The sequence below is a fragment of the Micromys minutus genome (assembly GCF_963924665.1).
Source record: "Micromys minutus genome assembly, chromosome: 6".
Classification (NCBI taxonomy): Eukaryota; Metazoa; Chordata; class Mammalia; order Rodentia; family Muridae; genus Micromys; species Micromys minutus.
Window position 1 is genome coordinate 2,700,518 of NC_137975.1, and position 27,333 is coordinate 2,727,850.

Consider the following 27,333-nt stretch of genomic DNA (forward strand, 5'->3'; position numbering starts at 1 on the left):
TGTTGTAAAGGACCACAGGAGTCTGTCTCCTCAGTCCTGGTCAGTTACTGTCTGGGCAGGAAGCTCCTCCCACCTGTCTAAATGCTCCAAGTCCCACTTTCAGTGCTCTAGCCATGCACTTTCTGCTCAGAGCAGCTGTTTTTCATAGCAGAGTAAAGCGGGGAATTACTATGTAAATACTAATCTTGAATGTTCTTAAAATTGTCAGAAGCCTTTGTTTAAATCTAGGTCTCAGAAGAAATTCCTGAACCTTCCTTCCCCAGGCCACTGTGGTCTATGCACACACAGACCTGAGTGCTTGCTCACATACACACAGCTTGCTCACATACACACAGTGTGCAGCACCTCTTGCCAACATGACAAACTGGAGTCATCAGGAAAGTGGGGAACTCAACTGAGAACCCAACTCCACAGTGGTCCGTCGGCATATTTGGAGAGTGTTTTCTTGATTAAATATTTATGGAAAGCCCAGCCACTGTAGATGTCAACCCTGAAGAGATAGATGGTTCCGAGTTGTATAAAAACCCCACTAGAAGCCAAGTGTGGCGGAACACACCTGTAATCACAGCACTAGGGAGGCAGTGGCAGGTAACTGGTCTACAGAGTTCCAGATCATCCAGAGCTACACAAAGAAACCCCGTCTTAAAATACTCAAAAGAGAAGGCTCAGTGGAACAGGTGATCGAGGGATGGGCAGAGGAGGTATGTGAGCTGATTATTTAGTATGTACAGTTTCTGTTTAGAAAGATGAAGTGTTGAAAATAGAAGTAATTCTATCATAAATGTGGGAGTGGGGTTATGTTAAAATAAGTATTGTGCACTACAGTCTGCTGTTAGCACCATTACTCAGGAGACTGAGGCAGGAGCATCCACCACGACTGAGACAGTCTGGACAAATAAGGACAGCCACAGGTGGAGGCACCCAAGTCTCCTGTACAAGGCCCTCTTCCAGCCCCTCAGTACTTCTGGCACTCACTTGGTGGCAAGCTGGATTCTGCCCCTGACCAGGGCTCATTGCAGGCTGTCGGACCCCCGTTCCTCGCAGTGTTGTCTGGGAAAGCAGGAGTTTGAGAACATCTGCCCTAGTACTGCTGATTCACTGGTAGAAACACAGGCTGGGGGGGACCCCATCCTAGACTGTTTCACCTCCCCTAGGTGGCATGGCGTGTCAGCCCAGTACCCCAGCAGCAGGAAGCCCAGCCTAGCATCCGAGTTTTGCCTTCTCTGGTGATCTGTTGGCAATCCGGCAATCCCAGTGGTGACACGAAAATGCAGACCAACAGGTAACAGTATTTCTTCTATTAGCAATGTTCCTCTTCCAGATCTAGCCAACCCCACCACAAGTGCACAAGTGTGTGCGTACGCACACACACACAGGCAGGCACACATACACACACACTGCATTTCATGTTCTACCAATTACCTATGTATTTGGAAAAGGATTACACACCTAATAACGTCACTAAATGATGCAAACAGTTTATGTGCTTCCATAGACAGATTAAAAACACATTCTCTAAGCACAAAGCTTATAGTCACGACTTTCTGCTTAGATAAAATTTCAATTAATAACCACAAGAATTTAATTATTTAATACAACTACTAATCTAATATTAATTACCAATAAAATCTAAGCAATCACATCACAAAACAAGAGTTATATTCAGGGAGCATGCATTAATAATCTATACAACTTAACATCACCCCAGAAAAGGAATTGGATATAAAAGTTTGTATAATTTTTGGTGGTTTTCAAATCTTATGGCACAGATTACCAAAAAAATTGTAAAAACAGATTTCAAATATTTTCAATAAAATGTTTAAAAAATTGAGTAAGCCTTTAAGTATTCATAGTTGGCTCAAGATTAAAGCATCAAGCTGGCCCCAATCTGTCTAAATGGACAGAGAAATCGTTAAAATGACTGACACTTTAGTTACAATGGTACTGGAAGTCTCTTCCATCTATCAAAACCCTTCTGGGTTTAATTTTCAATGCAAACACATCTTTGTAAATACTGTGAGAATATAAACTTGCAGACACATCAGGACAGAAATGAAATCTAAGACGTTAAGTCTGACTGGTCGGCAGGAAGTCTTGTGGTTCCCAGACTGTCAACACTTTCTCAGTATAGAACTAAGAATACTTGAATGACTACCCAACTGGCTGACATTCTACAGAATTGTCCACTGCACGTCAAAGCAATGTTCACACCCATTAGCCTGCTTCTGCAGGGTGCAGTTAGCAGAGCAGGGAATTTATAAACACATGGCAACTCAAGATGCAAAGAACTCTTCAAACAAAGCCTTTCTTTTCCATCTTTAACTCTGTTATTCTTGATTAATAAGAAATGAAGTGAGGGACCCTTTGAACAGATCTTGGCTAGCGTGCAAAATGTCTCCACAATCTCTGGTACTTTAATAGAGAAAAGCATCAAACATATATAATAAAGGAACAGTAAAATACAGAACTCTCAAATGTACAGAGGAATACACAGATTTTCACCAACTTAAACTTCTCTTCCGTGAACTCTGTAAATGAACCATGTCCGTCTCTTCCCCATGACCAGAGACTCTGAACTTACAGTGAAAACCCAGGACAAAAACAAAGTATTGCGTGACAATGGACACCAAGTTCATAAACAATGTCCTTTTAAATGAGATATCATGTAAGAAAATACCACAAAAATAATAATCCTATGAGAACTGTTTTAAGCACAGTAAATTTGAGCCTTGGTCTTCATGAAGATACTAGTTTGTATAGAAAACTATAAATATACAAGACTCCAAGAGAAAAAAGTCAGAATACGTATTGTCTAACCTTCTTTTAGCTTAAACCTTTGAATGGGGGGAAGATGGCTGACAGTCCCAGTAGTTGGGCAGAAGTATTACTACTCCAAAGTGAAGGCCAGCCTGTTCAACTCAGCGTTCCAGGCTAGCAGGCTTTATACTCACTGAGACCCTGCCTCAAAAGATCAAAAGCTGGAAGGAAAAAAAATAACAAATACAGAACTACAAAAAACTCCCAGGTCAAAGGTCCTCCCCAAAGGGACCACATTTTCTATAAGCATATAACTTAGACATACTAAGGGAGAGGGCGGGCGGGGAGTGCTGCCGTACTAGATAGAGTCCCTTCCAAGAAGTACTGTCTTTAAATTAAAGAGACATTAATCTAACAGTGTAAACAAGTCTGGCTCAGAAAGAAAACTGAACTTATCCCGGATCTGTCCATAAAAGGAACGATGGTGCATCTGTAATATTGAAGGAATAGACTGTAAAGTTCAGTCTCAGACCGACTCTTGAGCTCATTTGTGCTCCTTGGTGGGTGCGTAGTAGAGCTCCATGGGTTTGTTCACTTTCCAGTACTTCTCACTGACCAATTCCAAAGAGAAGGAGCCATTTAAAACCTACAACAGAGAGAGGCAAGATTATACAATGCGTGGTGCTCGGAAAGGAACCAAAGGGCACCACGAAGTCATCCATCCGCTGCTTTTCTTTTCTCCTACAGACCCCACCCAGAGCAGACTCACCGTGAACTGGCCGCTGGCCGTGGCTATGTAGATGGTGTACTGTTTCTCACTGGCTGTGTCCAGGTTCATCTGGTTTGATTCTCCTTTGCTTCGAAGCTCTTCCAAAGCTAACCTCACAGCCAGATACTTGGATAAATGATCAACAGTGGCATTGCCTGAGGTCTTTATGTATCTGAAAAACAAAGCATCGAATGTTTAATTCTAGAGTGCATTAAAGTCCTAAATCATGGAGCCAAAAAGCTATATAAAACATTTAAGTTACAATTGTTGAAAATAAATAGAAAGTAACTGCTCTAAAGATTTATTTATTTATTCTATGTATATGAGTACACTGAAGCTGTCTTCAGACACACCAGCAAAGGGCATCAGATCCCATCAGATGGTTGTGAGCCACCATATGGTTGCTGGGAATTGACTCAGGTCCTTTGGAAGAGCAGCCAGTGCTCTGACCACTGAGCCATCTCTCCAGCCCCAAGTAACTGTTCTATAATAAGCAAAGACAGGTCATGAAAGCTCACTACCCTCATCTTCTATAATACATGGTACAAAGCAACAAAAATCAAACCAATGTATAATGTACTTAAAAGAATTAGCAAACCTTTCAACCTTAATTACTAGAGTCTGTTGGCTGAAAACAGAGGAATATTAATAAGAGCAACGTCTTAATTAACATTCCTGTACTGGAGAGACAACCAGGAGACCGGCCTCTGTGAGCTCTGTGAGTTCAAAGCCAGCCTGGTATATAGAGTGAGTTCCAGGACAGCCAGAGCCTCACAGAGACACTTCTCTTGAGAAACCAAACAGAAAAAGCAGGAGGAAGAGTTAACACTTCTGTTTGAAAGCTGAAGCTGAACACTGACCTTGGGATTCTATAAGCAGGGGGGCGGGGCACTCATTCATTCACTCATTCATTCAACAAATACTGGATGCTTAGCTCACTCATTGGCAGACACTAGTTCACCTTTGCTAGTATGAAATTCACAGGCTTCTGGATTAAGTCGTTCATCCCCTATGAGATCTGTTCTTTTGTGAAGAGCAACTTTTCATGGAAAGAATACAGGGAGGGAGGGAGGGAGGGAGGGAAGGAGGGAGGGAGGGAGGGAGGGAGGGGAAGTAAACAAGCAAATACTGACTATGTCGTATCAATCGGCTCTACTGTAATACCTTGTGAGCCAGGTGACCGGCTCCCACACTGACCTTGTCTGTGCGCTGTCGTCCTTTTCAGTAAGTGTCGGGTGAGGCCTGAACACCAACTCAATCTCACTGGCGCCGTCCATCGCTGGATCGATGGCCACCGCCGCACTGTTGTTATCAAGCTCAAGCCCAGAGTCATCGGATGTTTTGGTCCGTTTGTTACTTGGGCCGGCCTCCTGGTTGCTGTGTGTGGACGCATTGCTGCAATGGGAACTGTCACCGTTGTCCTCTGCTCCACTGCCATTTTCAATCTGTTGCTTTTTGCCTCGCTGTAATCTAGTCAAGAAGGAAAGACATAATGTTCACACCATGATCTGGAAGGCATCAAGCTTGCAGCCATTTTGCTTTCACGGTTATTTACATGCTTGGGTGTTTGTATCTGCAGCACACAGCCGTGAGCTGGCATGTGAGCTGGGAACTGAACTCAGGACTCTGGAAGAGCAGCCAATTCTCTTAGCCGAGAATATCTCCAGCCCTGAACTTTTGAATTCTAAAATTTAAAAAAGTACAAGAGAGAAAGCTGACGAGTAAATTGGTAAAATACACTGTTGTTTCCCACGTCTCTCAGATCTAGAAGGTGCATCTTGGGAGTCAGAAGCAGCCAATCCCTGCAAGATAAAAGCCAGCCTGATCTACAAAGCAAATTCCAGGATAGTCAAGGTTACAGACTGTCTCAAAAGTAAAACAACAAAAGTATTCACGTGGTAAATATTATTGAACAGATAAAGACTAAAAGGACATTATGTACTCTGTGGGTACCCCATTCTGTGGGTAGCAACTAGAAGGTAGTTAGTTAGCAGGAGCCTGGAAGACTGAGACAGAATAGCACTACTTAGTAGATGTGACTTCCTGTTTTACAAAATGAAAAAAATTCTGCAAGTTAGTCAGAAAACTATTAAAACTAAGATAAATTCTATTACTATTTATACACAGTTAACATATTTTGTTAGATGTGTGCTGTAATTTTAAAACATACAAAGACCCACATGAAGAAAAAACAAACAAAAGACTAAGTCAATGACAACACTGAACCACGTGAATGAAACAGAGCAGACAGGACGGTCACAACGGTAACATTTGAAGAAAGATGCTCAGGTAAGAGATGGAAGTCCCAACTAAGCAGGAGGTTCCATCCTGATGGCTATAACTTACAATTAGTATATGAAGAGCAGTAAACAAATTAAGCTGTGGACAAATGTGGTGGTTCACACTTATAATCTCAGGACTCGGGAAACTGAGGCAAGGGGTCGCCACATACTTAAAGCCAACCTGTACTGTACAGTGAGTTCTAGGCAGACAGGACTATATGACAAGACCCTACATCAGGAAAGAATAGAGACGAGAAGGGGGATTATAAGTACTTAACAACTAAAGTACACAAAACGTATCTGTATCAAAGTATTTGAAAAAGTCCAAGTGAAATCTAGACTCCAAAGTCAGAAAATCCGTGCTGTGGAACCAAGTAGGCAGGAAGGGTAGGAATGGCGTGCTGGGATAACAGACTCAAGAGGGGGAAAGGGGCTGTCATGAGCATCGTCTGAGACGGGGGTCCTCAAAGAATGAACACACACAAATGCTGTCAAAGGCAAAAGCTAAGCCGAGGAGCAGCAAGGAAGCTACAGTGTGGTTCCCAGTCATGAGCCTGTCATACAGAGCGGGCCACTCAGATGGCACAGAAAGTAAGGGTTCCATTCCCAGAACCCACCCGATGGAAGCACAGACCTGACGCCCACAAGTTGTCCTCTAATCTTCATGCTTGGGTTAGAGAAAACCAGAAACTGTATCTACAAAAGTGTTTCCAAAGATAACTGCATCCTCATGAGACTAGCAAACAACTATCAAGTCCTTACAACTCAGGATCTACACTGTAAAAAGAAGTACACACTCAACAGTAACACTATCTTACTTTCAGAAATACAGCTGTAATTCACAAATGAAACTCATCTTTAATCTTTACAGCAGAGGGGTTTTGACTACTGTACTTCAGAACCACCAAGAGCCTAAAAACAGTATGTGAAGACTCCAACTACTTCATCTGTCGTGAGACCTGAAGCCTTGAGAGAAGCCTTTTCAAGGCATCCTGTACTGGGTCTTGTGGTGCCATTAAGCCAATGGGCCTTTTACTAGCATCTCTCTTTTGGAAAATTGTGATTATCCCTGAAAACTATCTGGACTTGGAGAAACAGAACAGCAAGTCCTCACACTGATATGCTAATATGCTAGAGAGGCCAGCTCTACACTTTAATCCCATGTTCAGAGGGCAGGCGCAAGCCAACCCCTGGGCATTCAGAACCAGCCTGGCTTATTGAGGTAAGCCAAGCCTACATAGTGAGACAGACTCTGAACTACTGAAGACGGAATAAATTCAGTCTAAAATTCAGCAGTCCATCCTGGATATGAATGGTAATTAAAGCCTGAAATTAGATGACGTCATCTACAGACTAGCTAATTGTACTGAGAGTTGAACAAATCCATTTGTAAGAGTTAGAGAAATAAAAACCTAATAAATTAACTTTGAAAGAATGACTTGGAACAAGGAAAAAACCCCAGTAGACTCTCCTGAAATCCGGGCAAGAGAACTATTAGAAGAGGAAAGAGAAATAAACAGCACTCCGTGCAATGAAGGCTTCAGCCCATTCACAGTCATCCTACGTAGCTAACACAGAGCTCACTAACTTCCACAGGGCATTATGACAAGTTAGTACAAAAGAGACTTGGAACCACATGTACAGACAGTCCTCTCAAATGTATTTACTCTATGCACAAGAGGCACAAGAACACTGTCTTTAAACCCGTCAATATTGGTCTGTGTGTGTGTGTGTGTGTATGTGTGTGTGTGTGTGTGTGTGTGTGTGTGTGAGAGAGAGAGAGAGAGAGAGAGAGAGAGAGAGAGAGATGGTCTCTGAGTGTGGACTCAGCACATGTGTACAAGTCAAAGGATAACGTTTAGAGTTGGTTCTCTGCTTCCACGGGGCTCAGTGGATCTCACAAGCCCAAGATGGCAGTATTTTAAATGCAATATTCTGGAAATATGTACAACTATGTTGTCATCACTGCGTTTCTCTTACAAAAATCAGGAAGCCCATCCATTATTTGATGAGTATCTGACAAGGTCCACCTCTGTCCCCCATGTACCTGTTCATGGCCTGTATCTTCAGCCCCTCCTCAATGCTGTGGCTAAGAGCCTGCTGGTTGTTGTGTTTGTTGATCCTCGCCAACACCCTCTCTTGATGAGCTTCATACTCGTCACGACTCGGATAAATCTTGCTGATGAGTGCATCAAAGTTTGGGTCCGGCCTTAGTGATCTTTTAGAAACTAGTTTTTTCCGACAGGTAGGACATTCTTTGTTGCTAAAAAAGAGAAGAAAGCGTAAACATGACAGTATTGTGCTAAAAACAAAGGTATCTAATTTCTAAATAGTTATTTTTTAATATCACAAAAAACGTAAAGTGGTTAACTAAACTCTCCTTGAAAATCATATAAACAAGTCAATCACGATTTCAGAACTGTGGCTGACACCACTTGTAGGGTAGGGGTCGAGGAGAGATGTGGAGATGCCTGAGAGCATGGCGGCTCACCCTGTAATCAACACTTGGAAGGCTGAAGTAGGAGACTGCATAGAAACCCAAGGCAAATGTGAACCACATGTCAAGTTCCAGACTAGCCTGGGCACAATGGAAGAAAGAACCTGTCTTAAAACAAAGAAAGCAAAGAAAAAACCCTCCAAGAATTAAAACCTAGACTCTACACTTTTTAGGAAGGGTCCCAGTTCTCAAATACTTGCAGGCAACAGATCTGTCAAGCTCCAGAGAGCACTGCTGCGCCGCGGTAGGGACCCAGTGGTAACGCACGTGTTCCAACATACCCACTTCTGAGGGCTGTGATAATGCAGTCTGCACAAAACCGATGTAAACACTCCTTTGTAGTCATAGTGTTCTTCAACATATCCAAACAAATTGGGCACATTAATTCACTGTGTAGACTTCTAGGTGAGACCACTATTTCCAAGCCATCTGTTATTGCCTCCTGTAAGAGTGATATTAATCATTTTTATTATTACAAACCCAAACATGCCAAGTCCTCCAGATCATGAAAACAAACTTCTATGGACCATCACTGAAGTCACCGAGTTCAAAGTTCAGCTCACAGCCAACTTAAACACAGTCAATTTTGTCCTGGCTAAAATATCTCTCCAGGCTCTTGAACCTGCATTATTTAAATGCCCTTAATGCTAAAAGGGGTGTCTCTGTGGGGGTGGGGGTGGGAACAGGAGAGTATTAGAGGAGATTATGCCTGGTTTATGTGGTGCTGGGACTGACCCATGGCTTTTAGATGCTAGAGAGTCACTTGTATTGTGTTATAACCCCAGCCCAGAATTATAAAAACACTTTAAGGAATAGCATGAGTTATTTAACTTATAAAAACTGTTTTTAATGTTCAAGATGGAAAATTTCTTAGGGCTAGGTAGGCCTAACTCTGCATCTTGGAAGAAAACAGTATTAAACAGTAATAAAGCCATACAGCTAATTACTATGAGTATGACTATTAAGGACTGCAACCTGAATTATAAGCCTTTTCCTCCCCTACACCGCTTTTGGTCACAGTATTTTATAACAGAAACAGAAATGAAAGGCAGGGCCACAGCTGTGACGTGAGCATTTGGGAGGCGGAGGCTCGATGCTGACAGGTTCAAGGTTGTCCTCTGCAGCACACCAAGGGAATCAGACTGTCTCAGAACTGTTTAACTCCAGGAAAGCATCCAAGTTTTAGATATATACACACCAAGTTTTTATATATATATATATACACACACACATACACACACACACACACACACACACATAAATCATTTTAAAAATCACCTTTGAATCTCAGAAGGTCTAATTATACAGACAGGTTTTACTAAAAAACGTGGCCAAGCAAATATGAAGACATGCTTCTAGGAACTAAGGTTCCTTACCTAATTCCTAAGCCATGAAAGCCTTTGGATGAAATCAGGTTTTATTCATCTCTCCTAGTTCCCATATCTAGCTTTAAAAAGTATTAAGAATCCCCATATTTCACCTATTTTTCAGACTCTAGTTGGCACTTTGCACGTCCAATCCGCAAGAGAACACACCATGCATACTTTTGAGCATGTTTGCGTCAAGCCTGCCATTTTCAAGTGCTGGTCCCGTCCGCCCTCCACTTGCCCCATTATTTCTTATTTCTGCAAAGGAGGCTTTTCCTTTATTCAGTTTCTCATACATGTAATTTTTATGAATATTGAGTTGTTTGGTCTCTAAATATTTTGCATGCTAAGACCACATTAGGTTTATTCAATATTGTTTCCCTGATGCCTAACAGAGGCTAGTATGGACCTATGAGATTATAAAATGTTTCTATATAATTAGACTTTCTGAGATCCAAAGGTGATTTTTAAATGATAAATTTTAAACTATTAAAACTTGGATGCTGGGCTGGGGACATAGCTCGGTGGTAGAGCACTTGCCGAGCAAGCGCAAGACCCTGAGTTTGGTCCTCAGTTAAGGAAAACAAAACAAAACAAACAAACAAAAAAAAAACCCAAAAAACCTTAAGAGGCTTTTATGGAATTAAACAATGGAATTTAACAGAGAATGCAACTTTGTTTAATGAATGAAGTGTCAGCTTAACATGATGTGGACTGTGATTGTGTAGGTTTATTATGACTGCTCAGTTCTCTGTAAGTCTTCCTTTTCTACAAAGCTACCCAGTCTGTGTAGACCGATTTCCCTAAATTATAGTTGTACTGTGTTACCTGAGGTGTTCGTTGTAACTCGTACAAACTGAGTTCCCATGTTTTGCTTAATGGTTGAGTTCCATTTGTCTGCACAGCCTGAGACATTTCTAGGAATAAAAACAAGATGAAGCTTTAATATTTGAAAAAGAAGTGCTATGGTCTAAATATATTTCATGTATTCCCCAAACTGATATCCAAACTTTATACTTTAGCAAGCAATATTTCAAAATACATCCCTCCAGTCATCAACATCTGAGAACACTTGGGAAACAGCAAGGTTTTTCTGACATTACTTATGTCTACCTAGTGATCAGTTCCATCAACAAAAGGAGCACAGTCCTTTTAAATAGTTAAAAAAAAAAAAAAAAAAAAAAAAAGAAAAAAGAAAAAAAAGAAAAACCAAACACCACATCCCTAACCCAGAGGAACCTAGCCTGGGTTTGTGCTCATTCCTTTCCCCTAAAAGAGCCACAACTCCCCTAAAATGTATATATCTCCCCACTTTCCCACCATCAGACCCTTCTTACAAGTATATTCTTTCTCTTTTCAGTCTGCCTATTTCGTTTCAGATGAATCCATTGCTGGGAAAGTTTAAAATAGAAAACCTAATCTTCAATGTATAAGAGGTGAATCACATCAGACAGATGCCTTTTGGGGCAATCCATTAGCTACATGAGAGACTCTGGCCTCACTAGTCAGAGCAAACTAATCAACCCCATGGATGACATTAGGAAAATTTCAGACTGCTTCAATTATAATCACCAATACAAGATCATTATTAGGAGAAACATAGCTTCCAACTTCTATCTGGGGAGGGAAAAGAAGTACACTGTATAGTTCCCAATAATTCAACTTTCTGGGGTCTACCCGATGAACGGGCCTCTGTCCATCCTGTCTCTGAAATGCTAACATGAACCAGGCAGCGCAGGAACTCTTGAGACAACTCAGAGGAAAACAAACATTCCGTCTTCCTTGTTTCAGCACATAAACAGTGGGTGAAAATCATCTCAGCTCCTAAGCTCCTCTCTGAGGCAGGAAGCAATGGTCTAATATATCTGGGAAGTAAATACCTAGTCTTGCCTGACTAGAGTGCTGGAGGGACCTGAAATACCCCTCTAGCTGTCCGGGACAAACAAAGCAGGGAAGACTAGAACAGACCAGAGAGGCCTGAGTCTTCTCTTGCAGAAGGGACATGCTGTGAAGACTGAGAAGGGCAGCATATTAATATGATGCAGAAACATCAAAAACCTACCCAGGGAAATACATTCCAAAAAAGAGGGAACATAATCACCAGCAAATGGCTCTGCTTAACTGACACGTGATTTACATACCAGAAAATTGAAAATAATAGAAACACGATCAGAATAGCGCACAAACAACACGAAAAACCCACCGAAGAGAAAAACTAGAAGATAAACTATCCACGCTAAAGATCTCACTAAATAACAGCTGGCTAGCCTAAGCAAGCAGAAGGAAAAGGTCTGTAAAATGCGGTATGAAGGAGGCAAAAAAATCCACAGGACACGGTGGAGAACCAATAGCTGCATTACAGAAGCTCTCAAAGGAAGAAAGCAGGAACAAAAGCGTATTTAGAGACGCCTCTGGTTCATAACTGCCCCGAGAAGCACTGCTGTTCTGCCATGTCCAGGGCAGACCGACAGACTTCTGTGGCCACAAGCCAGAGTAATCCTGCTCCACTTCCTCAGACATTTAGGCCACAGTGACAGAACCTGGTAAGAGCGACTGCAAGCATCTTGGAACTGCCTTCTGGGAGAATTCTAGAAACGTTTAAAGAGGTTTGCTAGGAAACGTTTATAACAGTATAAGCAGAACTTCATGGGTGAGCTGGGTATAAACTCAAAGTTCAACACTCCCACAGGAATGCAGAGAGCAAAGGCAGAGCTCACCAAGCTTCAGATTAGAGAGCACTGGTGTTACGTTCGAAAGGACACTGCCCACAATGTCTCTGGTTTTAAACTATTAAAGGCAAAGTTTAATGTGATAAACTAGTGTGGCAGAGAAAACTTCAAGACACAACACCATTCAGCATCTGTTACTGCTGGCCATTCTTATCTTTTAGCTGAGTTTACAATGACAGAAGCCAAGGTAGAGCAAAAAGATTTATCTACCCTGAAAATAAGAAGGGTGTGGACAAGGATGGTGTGCATGAGCCAAGCTGGTGGTGCTCACCTGCAATCCCAGTACAGAAAGGACTGTAAGTTCAGAGTCAGGGAAATGATTCAGTTGTTAGCTGACAACCTGAGTTCAAACTCTGAGACACATGGTGGAAAAAGAAGATGACCCAAAAACTTGCTGCAGTGGCAAAAGTATACATAAGCAAGCGCATGCAAAAACACAGAATAGATCCAAAACTAATTTTAAAAAGATTACTCCATCCAGGCAGTGGTGACACACACCTTGAGTCCCAGCACTGGGGAGGCAGAGGAAGGTGGATGGATCTCCCCAGCCTAGTCTAGAGATTGAGTTCCAAGCCAGCCAGAGTGACAGTGAGACTGGGGGGGGTGGGGTGGAATGGGGGGTTGAGGATGGGAGAAGGGCAAAAAGCAAGTTCAAAATCAGCCTGCTCTACTCAGCAAGACCTGCAGAGGTAAAGTGGGGTGTTGTTTAAGATTAAAGGGTCACAGCATTAGTAGGTTGAAAACCACTGGTTTAAGGCAACCCAGACACAGATAAAGCTGGTGACACAGCTGAGTGATCTATGGAGCTGCCTTAGTAGACATGCAGAACACAGCCACTACAGGATCCATGAACTTTCCCCAACTTTCAAAGGAAGGCCCAGAAGACTAAGTGGTCAGTTTGTAGCAGAGTCAGAATCCCTGCAGACAGCCCCACAGTGGACAGAGTATGAAACCCTGGGATATTGGAATTGCCCGGAAATCTGGCCACCTATCTAGAGGAGAATGCTGCAGGTAGCTCAAGGAAAGTACACGCCTGAGTTAGACCACGTGGGACAAATGAAAAGGCTGTAAAGGGAGCACTGCCCAATACTGGGAAGTCCAAACCACAGCACTACATGCCCCAGACTCTGCTGGATGTGGGCCTAGAGGATTTAATGTTGTCCTGCTGAATTCCAGCCTGCTTTAGCCATTTCTTTCTTGATAATCTCTTGCCCCTCCCTTTTAGAGTGGGCCTTATTTTGACAATGTACATCACAAAAAACATTAATTGGTTGTATTTACATTTGTGTTCAGCTTAGGAGAAGCGGTTACTCCAGCCCACAGTTCAGCTTGTGGAAGCAAAGGCTGACTCAGCAGACTTGTTACACTTCACTCACTCAAGTGATACAACTCTCATGCCTGCACCAAGGTGTACAACCAACAGGAAACAGAAGCACACAACACACAAAGTTAAAGTTACCCCCTAGCGGATATGTAAAACTAAAAATGTAAACATATTAATGGGCACTAACGACCCAAAAAGGCTCATGTGCCTATATAGGCTTGGTCCTCAACTTGTGGATCCAATAACCAAAAGTGATTGGGTTGAGAGGCTCATGATCTAATCCACGGGTTAGTCCTGATGACTTAACAGTCTGATAGATGGCATTTCTAGGAGATGCTAGAGACCAGGAGTTGATGCCCAACTGTAGAAAGCTGGTCCTTAGGAATGTGCTCTGAAAGACTATCTTGTGCCCAGCTCCTAACATTCCCCTCTGCCTGAGTCTGTCATGAAATAAGCACCTCTTACCAGGTGGCGGCAACCCCTTTGATCCCCACATTCCAGAGACAGAACAGAGGCAGGCAGACAGATCTCTGTGAGTTAGTTCAACAGCCTGGTCTACGCAGTTAGTTCCAGGACAGTCAAAGATATACAAGAAGACTGTCTTGAAAACCAACCAATCAACCAACCAACCAAACAAAAGAATAAAGTATTTCTGGTCTACCACACACCCACCACAATGTTCTGTCCCAGAAACCAAGTGACCCTAGGCCTCTGAAATCAGAAGCCAAAATAAACACTAATTTCTTCCTTCTCTCTTTTCCAAGTAACTGATAAACAGCTGACTAAAACAGCAGCTCTCAGCTAGTGGTAGCACACACCTTTGATCCTCCACTGAGGAGACAGGCAAGTGGGTCTCCTTGAGTTCCAGAAGAGCCAAGGCTGCTGCAAAGGGAAACCCTGTCTAGAAACAACAATAAACAAAACCCTCCCAGCAGCATCTCCCCAGATCACTCAAGTTGACAACAGCAGCCACCAATTCTTCCTTCAGGATTATCAAGAAATCACACCCTAATTGATTACTGGAAAACAGGTTGAATGCAAAATACTCGGGAGATAGTGGGGACAGGATTCTTTTCCTACTGTAACTGGAAAAAACTAGCCATTGACAAAAACAGCCCTCCACCTTCTGTGACTTACCTGAACAAGCACAAGTAACTTCCCTAGGATGGTTAGGGCATACGCAGTCTGCTGTGGGGTGGGAGATGATAAACGACAAGGCAGAGGACCTCTTTGCCAAGCACACTGGGAATTAGTAAGAAAAAGGGCTGGGGGCTTCTTAGCCTGACAACCCCACAAACACCAAGATTATTGCTATTAGCAAAACAACACACAACAAAAACATCCCTAAGTTTTTTTAATCTATGAAATACTTTATTAAGTGAAGAAACTGGGTACCAAAAAGTATAAGAAGCTCAGAAAAAAAGATCTGATAATAAACAGAAATGTTATATTTTGCATAGCCAGGAATTTCTGAGGGAAAAAAACAAAACACTCAAGGACCCAATACTCTAGAATCCTGCCAGAGCCACACACTTGTAGTGTGATCTCATAATGAAGTGAGTGCACTAAAGCGGAACTGCTCTAGAGTAAGAACAGTGAAGATCTAGGACACCAAAGGCTCCTCCTTCACTTTGGCTCAGGCTTTAACAGTGAGCAGTTTGTGGTTGTCAGAGGAACTTCTCAATGCCTCCTTTAAGTGGGGTCACAAATGCAACCCAGGGCCTTTCACATAGTAGGCAAGTATTCAAGTTCTCTGTCATATCCACGTTCACAGCTTTGAAAAAGGAGCTATAGGGATAAACATCTTACAGGGCCATTGGCAAAGTTTAATGAGATGTTCATATGAAGTGCCCAGCATATTACTATAATTAAAAAATATAATTCCTCCTATGCATTTCAGTTTTAAGTATTAAATCTTTGCCCTCTGACATGTAAACCATCAGGGAAAATGACTTTTAACCCTTTCCTATCTCATCAAAACCACATTAAACCTCCTTCAAAAGGAGTAATGTATTTTTGAAAGAAAAAAAAAAAGATACTTTATCGTTTGGTGATGTGACCCGAGGGGCTCAGGACATGGCTCACTTGGCAAAAATGCTTAATATTCATGAAACCCAGGGCTCAATCACCCAGCACTATATAAATCAAATGTGTGGACCCACAGCAGTACCCAGCTCTAAGAATAGAAAAGAGGATCAGAACAAGGTCATACTTGAGCTCCATGGGAAGCTGTAGGCTTGCCTGGGCTCCTGAGACTCCATCAATAGATTTAAAAAAAAAAAAAAAAAAAAAAGGCTGGTGGGCTGACTCAAGACTGATTATTGGAGACATAATCTAAAACAAACAAAAGCTGTCACAACAGATTTATCCATCTTCTATGGTAACAGCCTGTATGTGGCTTAGTACTAATAACAGTATTAATAGTAAGAGCCTCAAGTACTTATTTCTGCAACAAAGGTAAAAGAACTTATATAAAATCTCAGGTGTGCAGGCAAGAGGTGATATGAGAACAAACACAGGATTCCTAAACTGAATAAACTATTTTTAAAAAAGAAAAGCTGTAGCTAACTTCTCAAAAGTTTTGTGCCTGTGTTTACCAGGTGCTTTTGTTATATAAATTGTGAAATCTATATACAGCATCTGAAATAAAACACAGCCTAGTAAGAAAGCAATAAGTCACACCCTTTAAAATGAAGGGAATCTGGGTAAATGAGGTTACTAGAAATGTTCATTTATACTTCGGAGAATCACTGCTATACAGCCTATAGTAGAATAACTCACTTTTGAAAGACATCACTGCACACTTACTGCTTCAAATAACATGACTTATTTTCTCACAGATCTGAAAGCCGGAAATTCTGTTTCATTTCTACAAACAAGGTATTAGCAGGGTGCTTCTTTCTCACTTCATGACTGTCATCCACAAAATTCACACTGGAGAACCGTAGAACTGAGTTCTAAACTTTTGGTCTGTTTGAATGTACAGTTGTTTTTATTGGCCCACATTCCTGTCTGTCTTGGGCCATACAAAGCACATGCTGGGAGGGGGCTCTATGGAAGTATGTTACCTATTTCACTTTAGGACAAATGCATTCCTAGGTGTGTGACCACATTGTTTCGATCTTGGTTTGGTAGTCACATCGCCTCCTCTTCTAGTCTCTTGGTGGCCTGCTCTAATAAGAATATAGGCCCACCTGAGTAATCCAGCATAATCTCCCCATTTCAAAATAATCACACATGCAAAGACCCTCTTTCTAAGTAAGATAACATTTTATACCTTCAGAGACTGTAATGTGTATATATTTGGAGACTTTTTTTCCAGCCACCATACCTGTGAAGAGTAGCACACCAATGCACAATCCCCACAAATAGCACTTAAGACTGCGCGGCACATTACTTTCTAGTCTTGTACCATGAAACAGATACCAGGAATTATCATTTCTACATTATCGCATTTTCCTTCATAGAACAAAACAGAGCTTTCTCTACTTGTAACATTTTTATTCCATGGTTAGTATCCTTTCTGATACTAATATATGCTTTCACACAACTTGATAACCATTATGAGGGCACAAAGACATAGTCATATAGGGGAGGGGAAATCAGGCAAGGCTCCCTAGAGGAAAGGACTCCTCCTTGGAGAAGGGTAACTAATTACTGGAGGAGGGAAGGCCAGGACAAACATAAGCAAGAGCAGCCTCAGAGAGGCTGAGTTCCAGAGCATTCATTTACTCAGCCTGACTGAGTACTGCTACACCCAGTACTGAGGCCAAACTCGCCTCAGAGACAGAAGAAAGACAAGAAGGGTAGAGAGTAGCAGGTCACTCTGCAAATGTAAACCAAGCACATGTAAGAAAGGTCTATAGCACAGTGTGGTCAGACTGGCAAACAAACAAACATGAAAACACTGGCCAGAGTCCTAATAAACACCCATGCAGTAACATCCAAGGGACAAGATATGGCTGCACTAGAGCTACCAGTAGTGACGACCAATGAGGTGGAACAGGACTAAAAAGGGGGGTGGGCTAGGGGCTCAAATGCCATAGGAAATGAGTTAGAAGAATAGTAAAGGACCCCCAAACTTGTGACTGCATAGGTGCTGATGGTAAAGAGATGAACAGGAAATGGAATTTTATCATTTCTAAACACATTATATTCTAAGACAAGTAGACAAAAAACAAATACCAAGAAGACAAGAAATAAAAACACCAGGAAGTATTTCTTCTGTTCAATTGCTATCATCTGATATGAACAAAACTGAAAAGTTCTAATGAACTGTATAAACTAAGCCAGTGAGATCAGTTGATTATAAATCAACACATTAAGAATGTTACAAAAGAGAAATAATATGAGCATCCACACATGCACTCACTCACCCAATAACACTCACACACTCATTCCTAGAGCCAAGCATATATAAAGAACAGAAAAATAATAGGTGCACACCACAAACCTATATTCCAGTCAGCCGTAAAACACATACACAAAGGTCCATATTACAAGACATCACACAGGGACAGAGACATTTGAATGCACAGGTACATTAATGTTCACACATTTCTTGGTACTGTTTTCCAATTTTAAATGGTGCATTACTCAGGAATAGATTTAAGCAACACTAACAAAAATCTATATATTCTAACAACTTTTAAAAAACTGTGGCAACACACACCTGTCATCATAATACTCAGGAAGGAAGACTGTAAAGCTGAAGACCAGCCTAATAGTAAGCTCTAGGTTAGCCAGAGGTAAGCAGTAAAGCCCCATTTCAAAAGCTAAGAGCCTGCAAGGCTTGTGCCTTTAACCCCAGCACTCAGGAAGCAGAGAGGCCTGTGTGTTCCAGGCCAACCTTGAACTTGAAGGACAACCTTGAACTCTTAACGTATCAAGTTCCAAGCCAGCCAGAGGGGCATAGTGAGAGACCCTGTCTCAAAAACTTAAAAAAACATCAACAAATGGAAAAGCAACATGTATTTACAGACTAAAAGTTACAATTTTTTTAAGAAAATACTACTACTCAAACTAAGCCAATGCAATCTTTCAAGATCCTAGAACTACCCCCACAATCCCCAAATCCCAAAGCTCAGGCTTGGTATGATGGCTGAGAGTCAGAGCGCTTACTACTCTGGCAGGACCCAGCTCCCAGAGCCCATGTACACCAGGTCCAAGGGATCTGACACCATCTGGCTGTCTGCATTCAGGCTCAGAACATACACATAAATACAATAGCAAATCTAAAAACATTGAAAGTAATGACAAAGCCCATGTCAAGATTCTTCAGAATCTTAAGAGACCTAGAATAATTAAAATAATACTGAGGAAAAAAAGTTAAAGAATTTTTTGTCCAAAACTAAAAACAAAGCTGTATTACTCAAAATGATGTGGGTTGGAGAAATGGTTCATAGCCATGGAGCCAAAGTTATTCAAATATGAAGGGGAGAGATGAATCTTTTCCACGAAAACAGAAAATCAGCATCCACACGCAGACCAATGAAGCTGGACCCAGATCTTACTATGCACAATACATCTCCAACACTGGAGTCTGCACACTGGAGGATGAGCTACCAAAGCACAGACGGGAACACTACGAGAGTGAAAAAGCAACCTATGCAATGTATGAAAATACATGCCAAGCTATCTGGTAAGGGATTAATATCTAGAATACATCTAGACCTCCAACTAGAACAAAATGAATAGCTCTATTTAATAAAGATAGGCAAAGAACTTATTCACATTTCTCCAAAGATGTATAAGCACAGACAAACATGGCTGCCACAAGGTGGAGACAATCTGACAACAGAAACATTGGCCGCAGACACAGGAGCAAGGATAAGCTTTCCATGCTGATGGTGAGCCCAGCTTCTAAGTTCTGGGGTTAGCAAAGGCTAATCACTTTAGCTGAAGATCCAGTTCCCTTATTGTAGATTTATATTAAGTAGCCTCAAAAGCATTCTTTAATGCGCTAAGGAACAGAATTTGTCTCCTTCTCCAGAGCTAGGATGATCTACCTTTAAGAACTTTCAACTTAAATACCCCAACCACCATCACAACCATTACCTGCCCTCTTTTCTTTCTACAGCAAGCCAAAAAGCAGCAGATGAGACAGTCTACGCAGGTATCATGGCTCATACCCTGTAATCTAAGTGCAAGGAGGAAGGAAGGGCCTTAGCCACATGTTCAGTGTCAACCTGAGCTAAGTAAATACGTGTGCATAAAGCATTAAGTCCAAACCAAGGCTTTCTTGCATTTCTACCTTAAAGAGAATAAACATCCTATACTTTTCCATGTTCATCTACATTTACATTTAAAGCAGTGAGTTAGCCATAGGTTTTACCTGAGTTAGTATCCTTACAGGGTTCTTGGTTTTTTTGTTTCTGTGCAATTTGGAGGGTTTTTGCCTAATTTGACTAGAACCATCCAATTTTGTTTAATTCACTTCATATGTCTATCCTTTTGACAATTCTATTCTTTACCCTTATATTTTATCTCCCAGTTCCCATCTTCCAGTAAGACTTTGTTATCTCTTCAAATCAAAGCAAGCTATTGATCCAGTCTAGCATAGCATGTAATAGCAAGAAAACTGGCATTCCAAAGCTATGATTTCTTGGGACAAGGAATGTGCATTAAGGGGCTAGGAATACAGCTCAGTTGGCAGAGTTCTTGCCGAGCACACACAAAGTAAGCCCTGACTTCACTCCCCAGAACTGCATAACGTTGAGAGTAGCAATCCCAGTAATCTTAGGGAGAAGATAACCAGATCCACCAAGTAAAAAATGTAACAAGGAAGAAAAATATATTGACTGTCCTGTTTCTGGAGATGGTATACTGTTGGAAAATTATATTTATAATAAGAGAATAACCTAAGGCAGGCATAGCGGTACACACTACTGAGGGGATGCTGATCGCTGTGCCCAGAGATCTGGTTGCAGTCAGAATGTTGGCACTGCCAAGAATCTCCTGTCTCAAAGTTGTATTGATTGTTTCCACAACCTGATTAGCTAATAAAAACGGTGGGTAGGAAAGGAGGTAGACTTCTGCCAGTGTGAGGGTCTCTGGTGAGGACCAGAGTGAAGGAGATTTGACACTGAGGACTGGTCGTAAGCAGTCACCAGGAGCGTGTCCATGAGAGGACAGATAAGGCAGGAACAGCAGGACAAGGCTAAGATGCCAAGTGATGGGTCAGGTGAGATTGTGGTTAGAATAGAAGAGTGCCTGCCAGCTACCGTACTGAAGCCTGTAATAAATATAAGGTCTCCATGTCTTTGGGAGCAAGAACAGTAAAAAACCCCTAAATTACTTCTAAAACACACCTTTAGTCCTAGCACTTGGGAGGCAAAAGTAGGTAACCTCCGAGTTCTACTTTGAGTTCCAGGACAGCCAGGGACACACAGAAAAACCCTGTTTCGAAAAGCCAATAACAATGATAATAGAGTAACCTAAAAGACATATCAATTTTAAAAATCCTTTTAGAAAGCAGCTAACTAAAATTTACTGATAAAAAGTCATATTCTTTAAGATCATAATCTCAGTCTAGTGAATAAAGCCCCCAGGAGTTCAAGTCAAGAGGATTTAAAGTTTTGAAGCTATCATGGGCTACAGCAATTCTTACAGGTGATATTTACAATGCTTACCGCTTTTTACAAAATCCCATCTAATTCCAAGAGTCTCTTGATAGTATACTATTCTTGCCTCCATTTAATAAATTTAGCTTAATAAATAATGGAATGTTTAATAAGGAACCTGAAGCAATATAAAAGACTCATCTTACTGGGAAAAATTAGAAATTGTAAGAAGGTAAAATGATGTGGGAATAAAGCTTTTAAAGCAAGAAGCTCCATCATGTGTACGTGTGTACATCAAGTACAGTTTTATAATCTGTGATGCCTACCAAAGCAAAGCTCTATAGTCCACTAGGCTTGTTTTGGTGGCAGAACAAATTGGCAAATGACTCGCATCCTCAGCTTTTTCCTCCTACTTCAGTTTTTTGGCTCAGGATCTTACTAGGTAGGTCAGGCCTTATCTTTACAAATCTTCTATTTCGTCAATTGGGCAGTCATACAGACACATGAACACAAACATACTCAGATCAGCCAAGATCTGTTTGTGATTGGAGGAAGACCTAGAAATCAAGTAAGTCTCTCCTCTCACCATCTTTTAAAAGTGCTGGCTGGTGACTGAGCCTAGGGCATCATCTCATGCAAAGGAGGTTCTCAAACTCCTATTACATAAACTAACCTTTCTGTGACACTAGCCTTCTAGAAGACATTTGGTTGAGTTCCAAGACAGCCTCAAATTCTGCATAGAATAGTGTAAATAATGAGAGTTCAATGCAATCACTGTCATGAAGACATATTCTCTAAAACGTAAATAACCGAGCTCTAATCAACATGGTGTCTGTGGAGGAAACAGGCAGGAAGTCAAAGCAAAGCACTCCATAGGACCCATACATCTCACAAGAGCTAACTGGGTACAGTCATCAATGGGGTAAGGGAAGGAAGAAATATTAATTCAGAGAGAGGTAAGAGCCTCAACAGAAGCCACTGGATGCCGAAGAGCCGTGTAACTGAATCAAAGGGGAGGATTCAGTCCTACTCCAGTGAACACACAGAAACACAAAGCGGACTTTTCCAAAAACCTTATTTTTATTTTCACTTTCTTTGGGGGAGTGGACATGGAAGGACCGGGAAGTGAACGTTTTAGGTGCATGATGGGAAACTCCCAGAGAGTCAATAAAAATGTTGAAAAAAATGATTGCTACTACTGGTTCTGAAATACAACCAGTCAGAAATCTAAGCTGCTCTATTATTAGCTGGTGTATAACCACTCCAATTAACTAAGGTGAACGCTATATCCAGAAAACTAGCTTCCCAAACTACTGTTGGAAGGAAGAAACTAAGTAACCACACGCATCCATGTACACAGTACTAAGCTTAAAGTACAAGGAAAAGGAGTTTTTATAGTTTGGATGAATGAGGCACAAAAATACTTAATAATGTGATAAAACTAAGATGGCTCATCAAAACTGCTTCCATAGGGATAGAGAAAATAGAGGTGGCTTTGATAAGGACCTAAGAAAAGTACTAGTCACTAAGTTTGTCCTTTGGGCTCCCCAAACACACCACTCATCTCTCACTGCATTTAACACAGTTGTGCCGTGCCCACTTAAACTGAACTCCTGGACAGGCCTTTCCATGTGTTTTCTTAATTCTAACTCCTAGCAAACATAGGCTGGCACACAGAAGATAAGTGTCTTTGGAAAGGGGAATGGTTTCCTATTAAAGGTGTTGCATTTTATTTTTTACCATTTGTGCAGGTCTTTTATTCACTGTCTCAATTCTAACACCATCCTCCGAAAATACAGTCTATGATGTATTTTGCAAATAAACCAGTTCACCCGTACTTCATGATTCCTGTCAGTAGGGTTTGTTAGGTAGTAAAATGGAGATTGCAAACAAACCAGGAAAATGGGCCTTGCAGGTTGCTGTTAAGTTGAAATTCTAAGTCAGTCCCTGGAAGAGGGAGCAGTAACCAGCTCTATTCGTCAGCTTCTTTAGGCATTTCCAGCACCAGCCATCACTTGTCCTATAATTAGCAGCTGACCCCATCATCCAGCACCAGCTGCATGGACCCTCTTAGAACTGCTACTAACATCTCCCTTTGGCCTTTATGTCCATCTAATCAATTTCCTAATACTAAATGTGTTCTTAATAAAGTCTTTAAATAACTTACATATGTGAGTGCTTTATTTGCAGGTATGCCTCCTGCATGACAGAAGGCATCATCAGATCCCATCAGAAGATGGTTGTGCGCCAGCCACCATGTAGTCGCTGGGAACTGAACTCAAGAGCTCTGAAATGATCTTAACCTGAGTCATCTCTCTGAACCACCATGTGGCTGCTCGGATTTAAACTCAGGACCTCTGAAAGATCAGTCGGTGCTCTTAACCACTGAGCCATGTCTCCAGCCCGAAGTTTGTTTTCTTTACTGGGACTTAATTGCTAAACAGTCTGTGTACCACAAGCATGCAGTGCCGGCAGAAGCCAGAAGAGGGCACCAAATCTGCTAGGATTGGCCCTACACCTTGATGTGAGCCACCAAGTGGGTCTGAGAATCAAACTGAAAGGGAGGCTGCTCTCAATCTCTCCAATCCTCCAGACCTAGTAAATCTGACTGCTCTCTTCTGAGATATTATAAACTCCATTGTACAAAAGCTCACTTAAAGCCAGTCATTTTTTTCTGTTAAGATGAAGCATAGAAGCTACTGAACTTTTGTTTTCGTGATCCAAATACTCCAGCTAATGTTCAAACTGGCCCAGAAATGCCCCATAACACTAAACACAACCTCCACCTCTACACTGTGCTCTCAACATACTTTACACACTGACTTTGAATTCTAACTTATTCATAAAAAAACGACCCCACTAAGCTGGACATGGTAATGCAAGCCTTTAATCCCAAAACTCAGGAGGCAGAGGCAACTGGATCTCTAGGAGTTCCAGGCAAGCCAGAACTACATAGTGAGACCCTGTCTCAAATAAATATACAACTCCACTGTACAAATAAGCTACATATCGGATGAAAGTAAACGATGGAAGTTCTAATTTTTAAATCTGCCCCTTACTTAGCCTTCACTAGACATTACAATCTGAAGTTAGCCTTTAAATAAACTTTTCACTATTAGAGTTAATAAATTAAAATTATAGCAAATGGCAGTTTCATAGAAGCAATCCAATCTCCAAGTGTGTGAAGGCAGTAGGCATTTTCTTGGAATTGCTGGTAGCACACTGCAGTTCATCTCCAACAGGACACACTACCAGACTCATCCACACAAGTCCACTTCAGCTGCCAGACACCCCAAAGCTTTAAAAAAGAACTGAGAACATGGCCAACTCTTCTGGAGTTTTTCTACTCAGGCCAAAACTGGTAATGGGCCACCCACCTTCTCAGTATCTACAGCCAGGGATTCATTACCTAGCTAGGTCCTGACACAGTAAAGCAGTTTCTAATTAAGCACCATGGGCCTCATTACAAATGCAAAGTTTCTATGTGAAATCACAACCTATACCGCCACTGCACACACCCTCATATGAAATACCGAAGCCCCACAGAATCCAGGTCCACAGTGTCCAACCTTTTTGGGGGGTGGGGAGGGGAGATGGTGGGACTGCGTCTCTATGTAGTTCCAGGCTGGCCTAGAACTGAGACAGCCTCTGCCTCTCAAGTGCTGGGATTAAAGGCATGTGCCACCACATCCGACTGTGTGTTGAACCTTTGACACTGTCATCTACAAACATGCTGGGTCCTATTCCTAGCTATCCTGGAACCTTATGTGGCCCAGGCAGCAGGTTGGGCACACCTGACAACAGGAACCTAAGATCAGTGATAGACCACTGAAATTCCAAACACGTTTAGAGACTTAAGTGTATAGTTCTATGTACTCTACCTGACCCGCAGAGAAACCAAAGCCACCAAGTTCCCAGTACTTAGCTCGTCGGCTCTATTGTTCTAATTCAAAGCTCTCTGTGCAGCACATCCGAGGACTGTTACCTTACTTTTCAAATACAAAGACTATCCTTCACAGTCTCCCAGTGGAGGCTTGGATTCTGCACTGCTGTCTGTGCTTGTTTGGGACAGTCTCATATAGCCCACGCTGCTCTTTATGTAGCCCAAAGGCTAAATTAGAGAGTTATGTCCCGAATGTCTCCAATTTAGCCTTCATCTGTAACTAATGGCAAGTGTCCATCCCACATGAGTGATTTAGAGAAATAGGTAAACTTGGAAAAAGTAAAAAGATGTATTTGGTGTGATAACTAGCAATTGGAATGTTATATAGTTGCCAGGTATCTTACTAAACAGTAAATTAGGTGTTACCGTCGAGTTTTAAAGAAGCATCTGCTGTGGCAAGTAGACATTTTAGAGGGCAAAGAGGTATAGGCGGGAGTAAGACTGCTGCTATTTAAGCTCTTTATAAGTCAAAGGTTAAGAGTTCAATTTAAGACACAAAATGTAAGCCAGTTGTGTTGAATGTCAATAATCTTGTCTCCCGGGAAGCTGAGACAGGAGGATCGCCTTAAACTCTTAAACTACGCATTGCTTATGAGGCTAGCTTGCCTCGACTATACTGAATGGGTCGCTGGCAAAAGTAAACAAATTAAAATAAGATAAATCTCAAAACCCGATATCAGATTTGTTGAAATATTCAGCAATTACAAATTATTAGCTACGAACTCTGTAAGTACTCCAGTTGATCATCTCGGAACTATCAAAAATAATTTAATGCATGACTTATGATACTTTTAATTAAAATACCAGGTTAAATTACTTGACATTGTGCCTTTTTTTTTTAATTTCAAGAAATAACTGCATACCAAATACTTAAATGCCTAGCTAAGCTTTTTCACACACCGCATACAAAGTCTGACATTTCCACAAAACATCACAAGGCATACAAACTTCCGACAGCTTCTTAAACTGGGCTTCGTGGACAGGAATCGGTAAATTTGTTTCGGTGGGCAAAATAACAGAAATGAACCTCAAAGTTTCCAAGACCCATTAAAAAAAAAACAAAAAAAAAACCAACGACAGTATCTCTGCGAGTAGGAGGGCGACTTCTGTAGCAGGGAAACGATTCTAACAACGAGAACCGGGCTCGAGAGCCGACAGGCAGAAGAGAGGAGACCAGGGATTTCGGCAAATTCAACCCCGGGGGTCAAAACACGAGCAGCAACCAGCAGAACGGACCGAGTCGCCCCCTCCCCCAGCGCCGCCTCCAGGGTGAGCCCGCGGCTCGCCGAGGCAGCAACAGATACTCCGGGGCGGACGGCGGCTCTCCAGGAATGTGGGGCCGTGAGGGGACCCGAGCCCACCCCGGTGCCAGGTCCGCCCGGGCGCCCCTCCCCGCCCCCACGGCGCCGACCTCCCGGGCCCCACGGGCAAGCCGGGAGGTAAGTTCGCTCCGGGCTCCCGAGCCGCCCTCGAGGCCCGGGCCGCTGTAAGGCCAGGGTGGCGTGGGTGCGCTTCCCCGGAAGGGCTCCGGAGCCGCCAACAATGAGCCCTCCCGGGCGGGCCGCGAGCCGCGGAGCGAGCGGCCGGGGGCGGCGGCGCCATCGCCTCACGGCCCCTCGCGGCCGCGGACACACACACACACACACACACACACCCCCAGCCCCGCCGCCGCTCGGGCCGCGGCCCGTCCCGGATGCCCCTGCCACAGCCCGCCGCCCTCACGCACGCCGCCATCCCGCCTGCCCGGCTCACCGGCTCCTGCCCCCAGCCCGGGGCTGCGCTGGCCGCGGCCGGAGCGAGACTCGAAGACCAACCGCCGGCGCCGCCGCACAATATGGCGAGCCTCGGCTTCCGCAATGGAGCTCGGGAAATACAACAGGGGCCGCTCAATATTCATGAGAGACTGGGGAGGGGGGAGTCGGCTCGGCCCGAGCTGCGGGGAGGGCGGGAAGGAGCGAGCGAGCGGAGAGGCGGAGGCGCGGGACGCGGACGTGCACCGCGCGGGGAGGCCCCTGGCGTAGGGGAGGGGGCGTGCACCTCCGAGCCACGCCCACAGCCAGGTTGGCCACGCCCCCGCCCGCGGCCAGGGCTCTCCGGGCGCCC

At 42.7% G+C, this 27,333-nt stretch overlaps 1 protein-coding gene across 1 annotated transcript; it reads right to left on the reverse strand.

Moving 5' to 3' along the window:
- Positions 1-1,541: 1,541 nt before the first annotated feature.
- RNF2 (ring finger protein 2) lies at positions 1,542-27,097 on the reverse strand. The gene is made up of 7 exons (XM_080918616.1): positions 26,983-27,097; positions 10,501-10,589; positions 8,587-8,747; positions 7,856-8,071; positions 4,724-4,996; positions 3,527-3,698; positions 1,542-3,403 (listed from the first exon to the last, which is right to left on the reverse strand). The coding sequence occupies exons 2-7, from the start codon at positions 10,585-10,587 to the stop codon at positions 3,302-3,304; spliced, it is 1,011 nt and encodes a 336-aa protein (XP_080774742.1). The 5' UTR covers positions 10,588-10,589; positions 26,983-27,097; the 3' UTR covers positions 1,542-3,301.
- Positions 27,098-27,333: the final 236 nt, after the last annotated feature.